General features: G+C 43.2%; 3 protein-coding genes across 3 annotated transcripts; 1 reads left to right on the forward strand and 2 right to left on the reverse strand.

Annotated features, from left to right (window-relative positions):
- Positions 1 to 176: 176 nt before the first annotated feature.
- Positions 177 to 1,807, reverse strand: tmem60 (transmembrane protein 60). The gene is made up of 2 exons (XM_085779536.1): positions 1,643 to 1,807; positions 177 to 1,302 (listed from the first exon to the last, which is right to left on the reverse strand). The coding sequence occupies exon 2, from the start codon at positions 1,252 to 1,254 to the stop codon at positions 850 to 852; it is 405 nt and encodes a 134-aa protein (XP_085635662.1). The 5' UTR covers positions 1,255 to 1,302; positions 1,643 to 1,807; the 3' UTR covers positions 177 to 849.
- A 2,071-nt stretch (positions 1,808 to 3,878) lies between these two features.
- prr5a (proline rich 5a (renal)) lies at positions 3,879 to 9,418 on the reverse strand. Its single transcript, XM_085779550.1, has 11 exons — positions 9,323 to 9,418; positions 8,940 to 9,070; positions 6,951 to 7,076; positions 6,761 to 6,841; positions 6,196 to 6,244; positions 6,047 to 6,104; positions 5,852 to 5,943; positions 5,549 to 5,689; positions 5,162 to 5,297; positions 4,516 to 4,794; positions 3,879 to 4,218 (listed from the first exon to the last, which is right to left on the reverse strand). Exons 1-11 carry the CDS (start codon positions 9,356 to 9,358, stop codon positions 3,926 to 3,928), a joined length of 1,422 nt encoding a protein of 473 aa, XP_085635676.1. The 5' UTR covers positions 9,359 to 9,418; the 3' UTR covers positions 3,879 to 3,925.
- A 2,377-nt stretch (positions 9,419 to 11,795) lies between these two features.
- Positions 11,796 to 16,679, forward strand: rad52 (RAD52 homolog, DNA repair protein). The gene is made up of 12 exons (XM_085779551.1): positions 11,796 to 11,947; positions 12,166 to 12,233; positions 13,242 to 13,343; positions 13,591 to 13,684; positions 13,773 to 13,840; positions 13,983 to 14,101; positions 14,203 to 14,278; positions 14,373 to 14,620; positions 14,710 to 14,882; positions 15,815 to 15,883; positions 15,964 to 16,212; positions 16,288 to 16,679. The coding sequence occupies exons 1-12, from the start codon at positions 11,935 to 11,937 to the stop codon at positions 16,347 to 16,349; spliced, it is 1,341 nt and encodes a 446-aa protein (XP_085635677.1). The 5' UTR covers positions 11,796 to 11,934; the 3' UTR covers positions 16,350 to 16,679.
- Positions 16,680 to 16,745: the final 66 nt, after the last annotated feature.

A 16,745-nucleotide genomic window follows, 5' to 3' on the forward strand; every position in this document is an offset into this window, starting at 1 on the left:
TGACGTATGTTGAGGTGCGACAAAGTACAGTTTACACTGATGACAGCTGAGTCTGACTGAGCTGTGACAAGGTGAGTCTTGACATAATAGCACGGCCTCTTCATCCAGGATTTGAGACTAGTTTACATTCACAAGAATGTAAACTATATATATATATATATATTTTTTTTTTTAAAAATGAAAATATGTCTTTGCGCTGTGCAAAGGATGTTTTTAATGCATACAGTTAGAAAGTTCTGGTTTCACATTCAAATCGCGTGAGCGCTTTACAGAAAATGCTCAAATCGTGATGAACTGTGCAACAGTGATTCCACAACAACCATTACATGGAGTGCATGCGAGTGCAGGTTGGGTAATTCGATACTGTAAATGCGCTGCTAGTGTAAGTGTCACACGGACACACCACACTGGACATTACTGCATTTGTGTGTACATACAGTCAATGTGTTGTCTCCATAAACATTAAGAGGTAAAATTGTGGACTGACATTTAATGTAGCGTAGAACTAGTCACCAGTTCCTTTCCTACTGTTGCCCCCAAAATCAAGTGTTAACGCCACAACACTGCACCGCTCTCTCCTCACATCTAAAACCTGTTCATCCCATTGGGATCCACTGAGTTGGCAACCTGTTGTAACTTAAGTGAAATACATGATGACATCACTATGGAAACAGTGTTTAACGTGGATCAGTCAAGTCCGGCTGATCCACAACCTGTGTGATGAAGGTTAATGTCATTTCTGATAACAATCCAGTGGATCAGATTGGTTCATTCGTAGCTAGAGATGCTCAGGTCAAGTGTAAAAAAGAAAAGAAAGAAGTCTTTGTCCTGTTTTGTCCCTGATTGGTTTCAGTCCCTCCTGTAGTGGAAGACACTGTGTCCCAGCTCGACCAGCGCCCCACCCAGCAGCACCCACAGGGGGACACACACCACGCTGACCCACATGTCGGTGAAGTTTTCAAGGCGCGAGCACAGAGTCAGGCAGAAAGCCAGCTTCAGCAGCAGGGCGGTCAGGTACCACAGCCTCCTCTTCAGGCTCTGCTCGCCGTCCCGGGGGTCAAAGTCTGGCTTGCAGCGTCCCGCCATCTTCACGATCAGCATGAGGATGAGGATGGTGTCGAAGGTCCAGACGGGGAGGAAGATGAGGAACCAGTTCCAGTGGATCTTGGAGTCCAGCTTGAGGACCAGCATGATGAGGAAGATCAGGGCGAAGATCCAGGAGAGGAGGACTCGCTGCGCCAGGGACATCTTCATCTACAGAGGACTGGCTCAGGGCCAGGGTCATCCACACCCAGGAGAGGACTGAGGACCACAACCAAGGTGACACACACACACACACACACAGACACACACACAGACACAAACAGACACACACAGTGATCTGAAACACAACAGGACACAAACTCATTGATATCTGATAGATGTGAAGCTCCATTAATATTATAAACATGACAGACAATAAGAGTCAGCTCTGACATCCACACCCCCACAGCCCAGTGTTTAGGTTTTTCATAACAAATGAGTCTATTTCTTATTTTGGTGCAGAGCTGAAGCTGCTGTTTGTTAGCATGATGCAGCTAACAAATGAAACCCAGATCAAAACATTGCTAAAAAATAAAAAATAAAAATAAAGACGTCTTACCGCGTTCACCAGCCAAGTCAACCGGTGTCCTTAGAGGAATAAAAACGATGTTTGTAAGCCCAGCTATCCACTAACACCACCAGTGTCAGCGCGTTAAAACACACAGTGAAGTGTTCACAGCGAGGAGTTCAGGCTTGTTAGCATGTAGCATGTAGCTTCAACCGCAGTAACTGACACGCTTCCGGTGGGGATTTTCAAAATAAAAGTGTAAATCGGAGCTCGCCCATTTCAAAACAAAAGCAAGATTTTATCGCCTGACTCTTTTTTTGTTGTTTGTTTTTGTGCCTTCGTTTTTGGGAGGTTTGTAAAGATTTAGCAAAAAAATAAATAAATAAAAAAACTCAAGGAACTTACTAGATGTCTTCCTCTTGACATTGAGCCAACTCCAAGATGCAACTGAAAGCTCTGGTAGAAGTCTAATTGGCTATTCATGATGATTAATATCATATCATTCTCCTTTTTAATTCATGTTATATCAAAGTATAAGAGCATATAGTAAAAGAGCGTGTTAGAGTTCAATCCGACTGGAGTTTATGAATAAAAGGCTTACTCATGGTTGTTATCTTTAACTATAAATATTTTAACATTTGATATAAAATATGCAGTTACTCACAGTGAGTTGTCAAAGCTGTTGGGGGTGGGATGCACTCTCCAATTGAAGACCAACCAGCATGGCGGTCTACGTGGCTTTTAACAGACATGTCAATATAAATCAGGGCAAATACTCTGTGTCCATTAAACCAGTTATTTCAAGTAGAGGGAGATAACCTTTATATACAGTCTCTATGGAGATAACCCACTTTTTTTCTTCTTTTTTTTTTAAGATTTCTCAAATTTATTTATTTTTAATGGGCTGGTATAACAAATTAATACAAATTAATACAAAGTACAACTCCGCAGACGTCATAGATTGTCAAAAAAAGTAAAGTACAAAACGCTTGAGGTAAAACAGCATTTGAAAAAGATTCAGTTAAAAAGCCCTTATTAAAATCTTGAGTCATTTCAAGTTAAAAGCTCACTTTACACTATCTAGGTGTCCTAAAAACCAACTATTCACTTTTATTTACAAGGTAGTGGTGGTGCAAAATACAGTGTGAGAGACAACATTCAGTCAAAATATTCATGTTCTTGTCAAATGTAAACAATAAACATCAGGGTATTTCTTAACCTCCTGCTGTACAAAGCAAATACAGAAAAGCAAATGCCGTCACACTCATGTTTTGCTCTAAGAAGAGAATTTTGCATTAGACCTATATGATCACAGCTGACATTAAAAACAATTAAACAGGCCACATTTGAATAAGATGTACAAAAGTGAGAGCAGAAGACCTTATTACTGTGTTACTGCCGACCAGCAAACAACAGCGCAGAAACAGGAGATATAAAACTTTTATGAAGTTAAAAATGCACAAATACAAAATAAAAAACCAAACAAACCAATGATAAATATGTTAAATTTCAGACATTTTTTCCATATAAATGGCTGCGTAAACAGCCATTTCCTCTGCAGAGGTAAGGAACTGCTGTTGTGTGAAAACCTTGTACAGTAAATGACAATTTTTGGTAGTTGTGTAATTTTAACTTGAGTTGAAAGAGGAAACATAATGCATGAGGTTAGAGATATTGTGTCTTTTTTTTTTTTGCCACTTCCCATGAATGAAGACTGGATTAGTCTCTCATCAAGCACATTCAATCTTTAAGAACAGATCGCAAATAGAGCTCAGTTTTCTGCCAAATGTTAAGTCACTAAAAGCACTGAAAACCAAACATGATTCAAACAGGCGTAAATAATGCACTTCCTTAGCAACTATTTTCAGATGTGGATCAATACACAGCAGCAGGGGGACGTTTGAGGTATTGACTCAAAGTCGACTACAGTAGCCTACCCATGTTTGTGGCAATTAAATAAAACATGAGCCAGTGCAGTTTTATGGCTAATCACCGTAATAATGTCTTTTAAGATCTTTATCGGTGTCTTTGTAGCGCAGATAGGCTATTTTTCATAGTTTCTTTTGAAAGTTGATATTTTACAGTTACAAGGTTTTCGCTCACCAGTGAAAGCACTTGGAATGCAGTCGTCATGGAAACTCATCATACTACAGTATGAAAGGAAGATGGTACCCGCTGAATGAAAAGTGTAGTTTTACAGTTTCTTTAATCTTTGTCCCAGATTGGTGACGGACGCACTTGGTGGTGTGTGTGTGTGTGTGTGTGTGTGTGTGTGTGTGTGTGTGTGTGTGTGTGTGTGTGTGTGTGTGTGTGTGTTCCTAAAGGCAGCCACAGCTACACGGTGCTCTGCCGGCTCTCCCGGCTGTACCCCATGGCCTCCGACGAGTGGGAGGGGAAATCGATAAATATCCCGTCTGAGTCTGAGTCTGCAGACTCTAGCACTTGTCCAATTATGGTTTCGGGGCTGGATGATTCGCTGGGCGGCGTGGACGATGCACCCTTACTGAGATCAGTCATTGTTGTCGTGGCCTCGGTGCCGTGCAGAGCTCCTGAGGAATGAAGGGAGGGAAGGATGGATGCGGACGAAAGAGGCAAGTCCATGGCGCTGGCTCCTGCTTGTACAATACCTGTGATTGACAAAGTGCAGGATTATTATAGATTATAGAATAGAATAGAATAGAATAGAATAGAATAGAATAGAATAGAATGCCTTTATTTGTCATTATACTCTCTGTATAACGAAATAAGAGCCCCCTTCATTGCAAACAAGCAATACCATAAAAATACAATATAAAAAACACTTTAAATAACATAAAATAAATAGATAAAAATAAATTATATGCACAGTATATCACATTGTTATTCTTAGTTCATCATGACAAACCAATATAGTGATGGGCATTGTTTTGGTCGTAGCAGCCTACCGTTGAACTGAGAGCCCACACACAGCCTGTTGGTGGAGGAGCTGGACAGTTCAGACGCGGGGGCCAGGTCAGTGTAAGCCAGTCCCTGTTCCTCCAAGCACGATATAATCTCACAGGCCGAGTGCCGTCGAATTCCTCCACTGCCAACGGAGCTGGCATCTGGGTCATACTCCGCCACCGGGGTCAGCAGCAGAGGGATGTTGTAGCTCTTTGATCGTACCACAGGGTTTTTGGACGGTTGATCAGCAGACTTGGGCAAGCCCCACGGTAAATGCTTCTCTGAGGGGGAAAAAAGGAAAACAGTGCCGGTTAAGAGATGTGTTTTTTTTTTTTTCCTCAGACACAAACATCATTACGGCATCCCAGGAATATCTTTTTTTTTAATTTAATTTTTTTTTTAATGGAAACAGGCAATAACATACACAATGTAGTGACAATACACTGACTAAAACAGACAAACAGAAAACAAAGGACAGAACAAACCTGATGACATAATAAAACAGCACCAAAACAAGACAAAAAAGGGATGTAAAACTACTAAAATTAAATTAACAGTAACTATGTAACTAATGCATTTCCACCATATCTTGATTTGTTGCGATGATTTTTTCCAAAAGAAATTGGGAATACCCCAGGAATATCTTACCAAGAACACAGCAATGGGTCTCGGAGCTGTCTCCAGAGTGAAGGCCGTGGGTGCCCAGGTACGGCGAGACCACCTTTTGTACCAGAGATTCCAGCCTCAGGTAGTCCTCATTCACACCACGTGACTCATGGACCCCCTATTATATATAAACAGACAGGCATCCGGACGTGAACAAGCTGAACCTCGGTGCTCAAGTTCATATATGTAAAAGTAATGGTGAATTTTTAGATTAGACAGAATCTAAATAGAAGATGCAAAACAGATGTAGGTGTGCGTCCTCTGCACTCGGAACATGTGCAAAGCTGAAAAACACGACTTAGTGCTGATTTGTCCTATTGAGAACAGGAATAACCAGACAGTGAGTTGGCTCTGTGCCTGCAGGCCTACCTGGAGAATGAGCAGCATCTGTGTAACAGAGGGGGGCACACGAGCCCGAGGTCGAGAAAGGGCATCCTCCAACTTTACACTCAAGACTATGGTGTTCCTGAAGTGAAGCAGAGCCAGCTGTCGGACAGAGGGCTCCTTACCCTGCACACACACACACACACACACACACACACACACACACACACACACACACACACACACACACACACACACACACACGCATAGAAAATAGCAGAACTGTTTGAAATTCATCCTTTGGGCAGCAAACACACAAACAAGCAGACTCTTTTGAAGGTTGTGTACCTGAACCGGATGAAAGATGGCCTGCAGCATGGAGAGAACATCACAGAAGAAGAAGTCCCACGTCTCTGCCAGAGAGTCAAGTAACTTCTGACCTACATCGATCACACAGGAACAAACCAAAAAACACAGCTGATGAATTGTTAATTCACTGACGCCATGATGTCTTTCCAGACTCTGCATCGGAGCATTTAATACCTTCATAGAATCTGATTTTGTCCCGGAGGATGACCATGCCTTTTGTGAGCAACTGGTTCTGAGTAGAGAAAACAATAAGTATGAACATCTGAGAACTCAATGTGTTCACCATGCAGATCCAGTTTGATCTAAAATCAAAAACACCTTACCTGAAGATACTCTGTGAAGAAGGACCCCAGCTCAGTCTTCAACAGATGTCTGAGGAAACAAATATTCGACATTTGCTTCACTTCAGAAGCCAAAAATGAACATAAATATATATATTGGAAAATGTTCGGTTATTTTCAGTGAGTAGGCTAAATGTGTGTTTATAACCTGTAGTTAATTACTCAACTAGACAGACCGAATAAAGGAAAACAATCTGTTTGCCTGCATTATAATCCACTGAGTTTCCTGTGTCGTTAAAACAAATGTGTGTGAACCTCCTTGTGGTTTTTCTGTACATGGAGACGTCGTGTTTACCGAGCTATAATGGAGGTTGATGTGAAGCGGGGGGGGTCTGGCTGGTGAGATAATGAGATATCTGGCGGGACCACATGACTTCCCAGGCCCACATACAGCGAATACACACACAAACAACCTCATTCATAAGAACACATCCAGTCAGCATACGCAGAACAGACAGCCGACTAATTATACTAATTATAGCACAGAATTACATCAACAGTCTAAAATAAGGTTTTCTCCGTACTGTGTTTATGTGACTCAACTCACCGGACACCTTCATTGAGGACGAAGAGTTCATTATCCGCCAAACCTTTCTTCTGGAAGACTGCTATGACGGCGTTGTGGATGCTGCAACATCAGACGCACATACAGCCGGTCGGTCTACGTTGCTGCCACAGATGCATTCAAATGCTACTTTTCTTTTCTTTTTTTCTTTTTTGCACATTATCTGGTGTACCTGTTCCAGGTGGCGTTGGCTCCTGCCCTCTTCTGCTTCTCCCCTCTGTCCTCTGGTGAACTTTTCTCACTCTTCCCCAGCTCGCTGAGGCTGGGGGAGCTCATCAGCTTCAGCCGGTGCAGAGTCCTCATGAGGGAGATGGAAAGGAAGTGGCGAGAAATTAGAGTAATGCACTCAGTGGTGGACAGAACGCAAAAGAAGGGCACACGGATAGAGAGAAGGAGCACAAGGAAGATGGCTGGAGGGGAGAGGAGAACATAAGCGGTGTGAGTATGAGAGAGCCGCAGAGAGAGGGAAAAAAGCACAATGACAATACAAAGAGTGGCTGGCGACAGAGGAGGAGAGAAGTAGGACAGGATGATGCATGGTGAGAGAGGGGCAGCACGTTAAGAGCAGGATGGGTGGAGCCAAGCCTAGAGGTGGGCCACAGTGTCACCGCACTGCCCCTCTCAGAAGAGAAGAAAACAATAGCACATGCACCGATGGGGGCATAGTCTTCCTCCCTCTCTGCCTCTCTGTCGGTACAATACAGCCATTGATGCAAACAAATATTTATGCAGAGCACAGATGCCAGAGGAACTGCAGGGTAAGCAGACCGAAGCAGTCGGGACTTTGTCACTGTACAGAGAGGAGGAGGTGGAGAAGGAGGAGGAAGTGGTCCGGCTTTATTAACAACAACAAAAACAGGGATAGGAAGCGGTGACACAATACAGGACAGTAAAGAAGGGTTTCCTGTTCTCCCATATTCAACCCAGCTGGTGTGGGACCAGAAATGTGAAAAATAGGAGAATACATGAAACCAGAGCCTGGATGATACCGTGTGTTATGGGGACTCATTCACATCCAGGTGAAACCTCTATTATGTCCTATATCATGAAAACTACGTTAACACTGAGACACCCAGAAATCTGAGGGGTTTTTTTTATGCAGCATCATTACAAAAGTCAATGTCTTGTTTGTTTATTCATGTCCACATTGATTGGTACCTTTCTCATATCTGTGGAGTCGCTAAAATGCACCTGCAGCTACTTATCTTAGCTTTGCATATGGGACTAAGAACAGGAATTGGGGAAATCCTGAATTTACAGCTCCAAAATCCACCTAAAAACACCTCCAAAAATGAGTTGTTCGCTACCTATACCTTGTTTGTATAATGAATACAATGAATTAAACAATTGAGCCAATTAATGAGTTGCTAATTGACAGACGAGCTGTTTCCTTCCATTTTCAGCCTTAACTCATAGATAGGCTAATCCACTGCTGTATCCAACTTATTTGCACACAGACTTTATATAATATATTAGTACATTATAATACATGTCACACTTTAATCCTTTAAATTGGTTTTAAATCAACCATAAATGTTTTTTGACTAAACTTGTCAGTGCTAACTGCTGCTAGCCAAACTGTAACAGGGCCACTCTGTCTTAATTAGCTCAACGACCCAACAAACATACCAAAACATGATATAACATTGTGGATATTATCTCTTGGTCTAGTTCTACATGAGATAAGTGATTCTCTGAATTCATAATTAACTTAAAGATCACAGATGTGATTGTAATTTGAAGTCCATATCCTCATATGTCCTTAATTAAAATAAAGAAATCACTGTTTGCCTATTTTTCAGAGGGGACACTGAGTTCAAACCTCAAACCCACGTAGTCCAGAAACTCTCTTCTGAGTGACAGCATGGCAATATCCGATAGAAATCCCTTTAACATCCATGAACACACAAACTCCAAAAACATGGAGAGCAAGTGCATGGATTGATGAGATGTACACACGTAAGGAAATGAGTCAAACATCCCCCCAAGAGATCATTATCATCATCAGGTCAACATGTGTTGCAGGCAGAGCTCCGACAGTTAATGAAATCTGCTGGGACGAGAGGCTGGTGGGATTTTTATGGATGTTAATGAATAGTTCATGCATCTTTGCTGGATGCTGTATGTTGTTAAATGTTAATCCCAGGAACTGAGGCCTTACCTCCTGATTGGATGCTCGCTGCTGCTGTCCATATCCGGGCTTGGGGGAGGGGCGGAGAAGGTGCTGAAGTTGAGGGACAGGGGTCGGGGGGAGGGCCGGTTGGCATGCCTCCTCCTGAGTCCATCCAGCATCTGAGCATATAATGATGCAGAAAATTATATTAAGGTTTGCACGGCAGCAGAAATGTCAACAAAAGAAAAACAGAGCCAAGAGGAGAGATCACATTTCTCATGGAGGCATGATGAGGCATCGAAAAATGTCTGTGGTTTTTTTTTTTTTGACGTGATCGTGATCCTCCTGCTTTACCTGAAGACAATGAATGAAATGAGCAACATTAAAGCACTAGACACAGACCAAACAGAACAAGTGAAAGTAAAACCTACCATCAAGGTAACACAGGAGAAAGTCAAACCACACATCTGTGGTCGTCTTTAATGAGTTTTTAGCATGAAAACAGCCGGCTGCTCTCTGTTTCCTTGTTCTGTCACTGACTGTTATTACAACACTATGAGTGTTTTGCAATCACAGCTCAACCCTCCTCTGCAACTTCAACACAATCACACACACACACCCACTCTCTACATCAGAGAGAAAAAAAGGAAAAGGAAATGCATGTGTGTGCATGTACAGTATTCTGTGTGGATTATTCCTGTAAAAGCCACGTAGCCACAGTCCTCTCTCTTGGAGTATGACATTACAGTATTATAGTCTATTTGGGTGTCTCCCCCACAGAAACACTGTGTACACAGTGAAGCACCATCCCCTGGTCAGAGGGGAGAACAACAGTCTGGGCTGTCACTCTCCAGACAAAGACAACACCAGCTTCCCTCTCTGACGCCCTGCAATGCAACTGATAAATAGGTGACTGGTGTGTTTTTCTCATGGACAGATGTGCAGTTTCCACTGGAGTAACATCTCATTCAGACACACACACACACAGACACTGTGTTCCCCGACATGCCATGCCACGCCAGTCTGGGCATTTCTGCTTTTGTTCACCCCTCCTCCTTGTCTTTTAGGGGCGACTACACTCATATCGATGCCACTTAGAATTTATGTTAGTCTCTATTGCTTTCCTGGCTCACTGATATCCACCAGTATGTTTAATCGACGTAAAATAGACAATCAATCGGCCAGATACACGCAATCAACAGTCCACGTTTATCACACGGGGAGGAATGTAGCAGCCAGTCGTGCGTACGTGGAGGTTTTTCAATTTTTTTCCCACTTATGTGGACGAGAGGATGAGGCAAAGTGTGACTGTAAACAGCGTGGATGTCTTACGGACACACACAGATTGGCGCAGATGCACCAGTAAGTCCAGCTATGGATAAAAAACTGTATCATAAAGGCCACAAAGTTGCTGCTGTATGTCATGCGCCTCTGCCCGCCCGCCCACTGTAGCCCGCACACTCACCGTGGCTGCTGCTTATCCTGTCGTGTTGTTCCTGGTGGGATGAAACGCTCATGTATAGTAGCTACCGATGGGAGAGTGTTTACTGTCCACGCTCAGCAGCTGGACTGCTCCCCGCCAGTCTGCGCACCCACACGGGCATCAGGGTGCCACCGGCGGATGAAGAGTCCGACCTGCGGCGCGGTGAAGGGGGGACTCATTCATGAAGCACGCACCGTCTCTCTCTCTCTCTCTCTCTCTCTCTCTCTCTCTCTCTCTCTCTCTCTCTCTCTCGGGCTCGCCCCCGCTTTGTTTTGACGAGATGCAAAGCAAAACCTGGATGCACGGACACGCGCGGCAACGAACAGGCAGGCAGCATGAGCGCGCATCGTGGTTTTCCGCCGTATGCAAAATAGTGGAAATCTCTCTGGGGTTCAAGAGGAAAACATAAAAGCCTGGGTTTGGCGAGCTGTGGACATGTCCCAACAATTTTCATTTTATTCCTCAGGCATTTAAAACAGACTTAGCTACTCAGGAGACTTTACCATTAGAGGCTCGTGGGCCTAGGCTACTGTACAGACCCAAAACACCAACACAAACAAAGCAAGAGCTTTACTCCTATATGCACACAAAGCTGCGTAGACAGTGGTAGGCTACTAAAACCTCATGTGCCTTGGTGCTTTGACCAGTAGGCTATAATCTGAATATGAGGCTGTATACGTGCATAGTAAACAGCACTGACCCCAATCTATGGCAGTTTAACACACCGGGTATCGCCATCTGTCAGTACAGGCGCTGGTATTTTGCAGCTAATCCTCTATTTCCACGGGTCGTGATGTAATTAAGTGAGTCTCGTGAGCAACAAATAAAGCCACCAAGCATGCTGGATATTTCAGTTGCGCGCTTAAGGCACGAGTAAATGGCTTATTATCGTTGTTTTTTTTTCTGTTTTACAATTATACAATTTAGACCTCTATTCATGTTGGGGACAGTTTATCTGCTCATGTAGCTATACATGCGCGCATATATGCGCATAGGACCAACGAGGCGCACATTAACATAAACACGTGGTCTTTTTTTTTGTTCAGATAATTTATTGCATTGACATAATGAAAAGGGTCAACAGTCAGATATTAAATTCAACGTTATCTTTCCCAATCTAAAATAACAACTGATTAATTGTAGATTATGTCTTTAGTATTAAGAGCCATTCTCGTGCAAGTAAGAGTGGAGGAAAATATGGCCTTTAAAGCAGCTTGTAGGAAACCGAATATCTAGTTAAGAATAAACTCTGCCTGATTCATAATACATAGCCTATATATTCACAAAGTCGGTTACAACCATACTCTTCACTGTTGACGTTACTGATAAAATGCGGCCGTGAAAAAAGAGAGAGAAAAAGATCAGAAAAACATTAAAACGTGAACCGTCTGTGTATTTTCCGAGGGACCGTGAAGGCAGCAGCATTAACTCCTCATCCGGGTCACTGAGAGCGGGAAGTTCAGATCATCGTTTGGCAGCTGAAATGTAGCAAATATTTCACTGCTTTGTCTTTTTATTCATCATTTAAACAGTCTATGATCGACATACAGCCCATTACCGATGAATTTAACCGGTGAGTTTGAAGTTAAACATACGAGATAACTTACTAAAGTGGTATTATCTTCGCTAAGTGAAGCCGTTGTTGACATATTGTTAAGTTTGAGCAGCCGGTTTACACTGTTTAATTAGCACCACTTTAGCTTTTGGAAACAGGTCGCAGTTATGAAATGATCAACGCTGCGTTTATGTGGGTTACTTAACAATATTAGCTATTGTCTGTGTGTGTTTCAGAGACCAGGGCAACCATGTCCACTAACACCGACGAGGGGAGCACCTCTGGGTCCAGGTGTTTCGGACAGGTAAGTTAAGGTGTTTATGTAAAACTCCTCTCACAAACTAATTAAGTCAGATAAGACTCAGGTGTGCTGGACTAATTAATTAGGAAGGTATAAAACACAGCTGCTCCTGTAGCACCGTGTGTGCACGTCACTGCTACCTGTGTTAATGTGTGTCTGTTTCTTTCTGTCCTCTGACTCTGCTTTTATAAAAAATGGACAAACTGGTTAACCCAGGTGTGTCTGAGTAGTCACAATGGGCAGACACACCTGGATTAATCAGTTTGTCCAATAAAGTAAGACAGGAAATAAAGGAGCTGCCTTAAGTTCAGGAAGTATTGGAGCTGTAGTGTGCATAGAGCCCATTAGGCAATAAAGCAAACTAAGTGGTTGGCCATGGGGGTCAATGCACTGCAACTTTAGAAATCACAAGCAAAGACACAAACGTGTTACAAATTCAGATAACAACTTCAATTTGACAACACATGCACTGCAAAAATGAATGAATAAATACATAAATGATCACAACGCAATGGAAGTGTTTCTGGGGACACAAAAAATAGACAGATCCAGCCAGGGACTATGCTAACAGACAGTACAAATTTCCAACCATATTTAAATGGGCGTATACATAGCAAATAAGTCCAGAAACACTGAATAAAAGTGTGTCCCACAGTCGGTCATGGTTGTGATAACGGTCCTGGAGCGTGTTTGTGTATTATCTGATGTGTTGAGTTTTTGCAGCACATGTATTTATGAATTAATTAAGTTGTTTTAGGAAGTTAAGCAAGGTGGATTGGGAGTTAATCAGAGATCAATGAGGAACGGCTGAAAAATCCTCCCTTTTATGTATTATGTTATAGTCGACACTCAGCCTCAAGCAGCTTCAAAGATTAAAAATGAGAGTTGAAACTATGAAGTGGTGTAGAATTTGAAAGCAAAACAAAACAAAATGTAAATATGTCTTTAAATGCTGTATCTTTGTTTGCTCTTTTTTTTTGGTTGCTAACTGTGACTCCTCTGTGTTCACAGTGCACCTACACAGCCGAGGAGTACCAGGCGGTGCACAATGCTCTGCGTCAGAGGCTGGGGCCAGAGTACATCAGTACCAGAGTAGCGGGAGGAGGACAGAGGGCAAGTCTTTGTTTTCTCTCTCCGCCAGTCCCCTGTGACTGTGTCTTTCCAGCTGTGGAGCAAGTTTACACATTTTAATTGAACTGTAGAAACGTTGCAAACACCGACCGCGTCTGTACAACAGATGGACTCTTGTGATTACATATGGATTATATGAATCCAGGTCACGAGCGAAATCCTTGTTGCTGCATAAGATCGCTCGATTGTGACTCAGCTAGCACAACGACACTGTCTCTTGTTTCAACAGGTGTGCTATGTTGAGGGTCACCGTGTCATCACTCTGGCTAACGAGATGTTCGGGTATAACGGGTGGTCTCACTCCATCTCCCAGCAGAACGTCGGTACGACTCCTTGAATTTCTTAAAGGAGGATCGTGTTTTAGCACCAAACCACTGCCAGACTGACAGGTGCTGTGTTTGTGTCTTACAGACTTTGTAGATCTCATCAATGGGAAGTTTTACGTCGGAGTTAGCGCGTTCATCAGAGTGCAGCTGAAGGTTAGATTATTGTAATTTCTCTTGATTGTAATTCCAGCAAAAACTTTCACGACAGCCTCACCTGAAATGTTCAGTGTCCTTTCCCCTCATCACCGTCATGGTTTCCGCATCAGTTTGTGTGTAACATTTATTTTTGGTCCAGGACGGGGCGTATCATGAGGATGTCGGCTATGGCGTCAGTGAAGGACTGAAGTCTAAAGCGCTGTCACTGGAAAAGGCGAGGAAGGAGGCTGTCACTGATGGCATGAAGAGGGCACTTAAGTACTGGAATTTGCATTTTATACGTCTTATTTTAGTAAGAACAAACATCATCCTGATCAAAAAATATAACTATAAAAACAAATCTGTGTTTTCTCGTGGAGATGCTTTGGTAATGCCCTTGGTAACTGCATCCTGGATAAAGAATACCTCCAAGCCATAAACAAGATCCCCAAACAGGTCAGAAACAGCTCATAACCTTAAAGTGTGCAGTGCTTTTATTTTGATTTCAGTCTTTAGAGGCTGAATCTTGTCTCCTCTGCTCTGCACAAAGCCTCGTCCTCCTCTTGACCCGGCCCGGACCAAGCGCACCGAGGGGGAGCCCTTAGTGGAGAAGGCCCGGATCTCCAGTCTGGTCCAGGAGGAACAGCTTGCAGCAGCAGCAGCAGCAGCAGCAGCAGCAGCTCCTGTCCGGATGCCGCTGGAGCCTCGAGTCCATGACCAGAACCAGAACTGTCCAGAAGTTCATACTCCGAACACCGGTCCTGAGCCGCGCAGGAGGAGCGAGAACAGCAGCTCCAGGTGAATGTGCCGCTTTACGCTTTCTCACCTCGTCTGCAGCTCTGCATCACCTTCAGTCTCACTCCTCCCTGTCTTCTTCTCCTCCTCAGGCCTGCCAATGACTCGCTGGACGCCGGGTCTGAGCAGCACACGGATCCCAAGCAGCTGAGAAAGCTCCGGCAGCAGCAGCTGCAGCAGAAGTTCAGGAGAGAGATGGAGGCCAAGAAGCTGCAGCAGAAACAGGATCGGACCAAGTCTGAGGACATAGAAGTCGCTGTTGGAGGTAAAATACAAACATCCAACGACTTCGTTCTGTTTAAAGCCGTCAAATCAAATCAGGTTGTACTGGACAGGTTTCACAATTACAACACTGCAGATATTTTTTGTCCAGCAATACATTTTCCACTCATACCTGCATTAAAATACCTTGTACACCTGACTCACTACCTTTCTACATGAAGACACGATCAGCTGCTGAAATAGTCTCCTTCACTCTACACACTGAATTAATTGGAGCAGAATAAAAGTGATAAAAAGAGAAATTAAACAAAGTACAAATGGAAAATAATATTTAATAGACCTCTACAGCTGCAGTACAGTAACAACATGTAGAATTTGCAAGAAAGAGAAATTAATTTCTTTAAAATAGAAGACTGACAAATAGAAATGGCAAAAATGATCAAATTATTTATTTAAAACTTATTTTGTGGGCATTTTCCACCTTTATTTGAAAGAAGAGACAGGAAAGCAGGTAGAGAGATTAGTGGAATGAATTACAGCCTCAGTTGGGAGTCAAACCGGTGATCACTCGTTCAGACTATACAAACAGGGCATCTTCTCTAACTCAGCATTTCCCAAACCATTCAGGCCGTGCACCCCTTCTGTTTTCCAAACTAGCCATAGTCTATTTATCAAGTGGATTTTGTGCACACTTTTTTATTTCTATTTTTAAAAAAAACATTCACAAATGATTTTCGAGAATTTTACTATTCACACTGTGAAAACCCCATTTGAAATGATGTATTATTATTTATTTATTAGTAAAATATAGCACCATAACGTCGCCATTACCCTGTTCATGTCAGGCACCCTCAGGCAGAAGCTTGCACACCACACTTTGGAAATCCCTGCTCGAACTCAACCACCATGAACCCCTCAAATTAATTTAGAGCTAGAAGCAGCACATAATTTTAAATGTGGTGTGTTGCCCCCCAGGTCATGAGGACGTTGGTCGGTTGAGTGAGGGACGAGCGACGCCCAGGAGCCGGGACCAGCGTTTAGCAGGTGCTGTAAACCGCCACCAGGGGGCGCAACACACAGAGCTTTACCCACAACGCTCAGCTCTGCTTCATCTTCCTCCACAGATGATCCTGAGCTGTGGGATTTCACTCTGGACGGGATCGAGGAGCTGGACGTCCCCTCGGCCGGGTCGTCGTCGTCGTCCAGAGGGCCTCGGCCCAGCACGCCTGGGAATCATCAGATGCAGACGCGCAGTAAGACGCCACAGAGACCGGCGGCGGGCAGCAGCAGACCTCCTGCGGACGAGGCCCAGACGTACAGCAGCAGAGCACAGGACCGGACGCAGCACCAGAACCAGCACCAGGGGAGAACAGGTGAAGCTTCATGTGAGCAGAGTTACTCGTTTGTTACTGGGCTGTTTTACTGACTTCTGTCTGTCACGTTTACAGGTGAAGCCTTCAGTCCGTACAGACACGGACAGCACATGAAGAAACGCAGACTCGACACCTGAGTTTATGTTCTCAACACGAGATGCTATGATTTTATTTTGTTTATATACATTATATTGTGTGTATGTACACATTTATTGAGGTTATTTTGCCATGAATTGCTGCTATGTCTATTATTTTGACAAATGTTACCTTGTTTTGTAAAAGAAAAAACTTACCTCAGAATCAGCCAGCTGTGTCTAAAAGCTGTGATCTGACCTGCTAAAATTGACAGACGATTGAATGGAACCTCATCATTGTTACAGATGTTTGATATTTCATGTTAGAAGTAAGTATTAAGGATGTGACACCAAGTTTTCAGAACCTTCAATAAATTGTGATGAATAAACTTTTAATTTCAAACTGTTTCAACATGGAGTGGAGTTATTACTCCTTTCAAACTGGTGAATAAAAGACAT

The sequence above is a fragment of the Trachurus japonicus genome, chromosome 6 (assembly GCF_045865225.1).
Source record: "Trachurus japonicus isolate A0001 chromosome 6, Traja_1.0".
Lineage (NCBI taxonomy): Eukaryota > Metazoa > Chordata > Actinopteri > Carangiformes > Carangidae > Trachurus > Trachurus japonicus.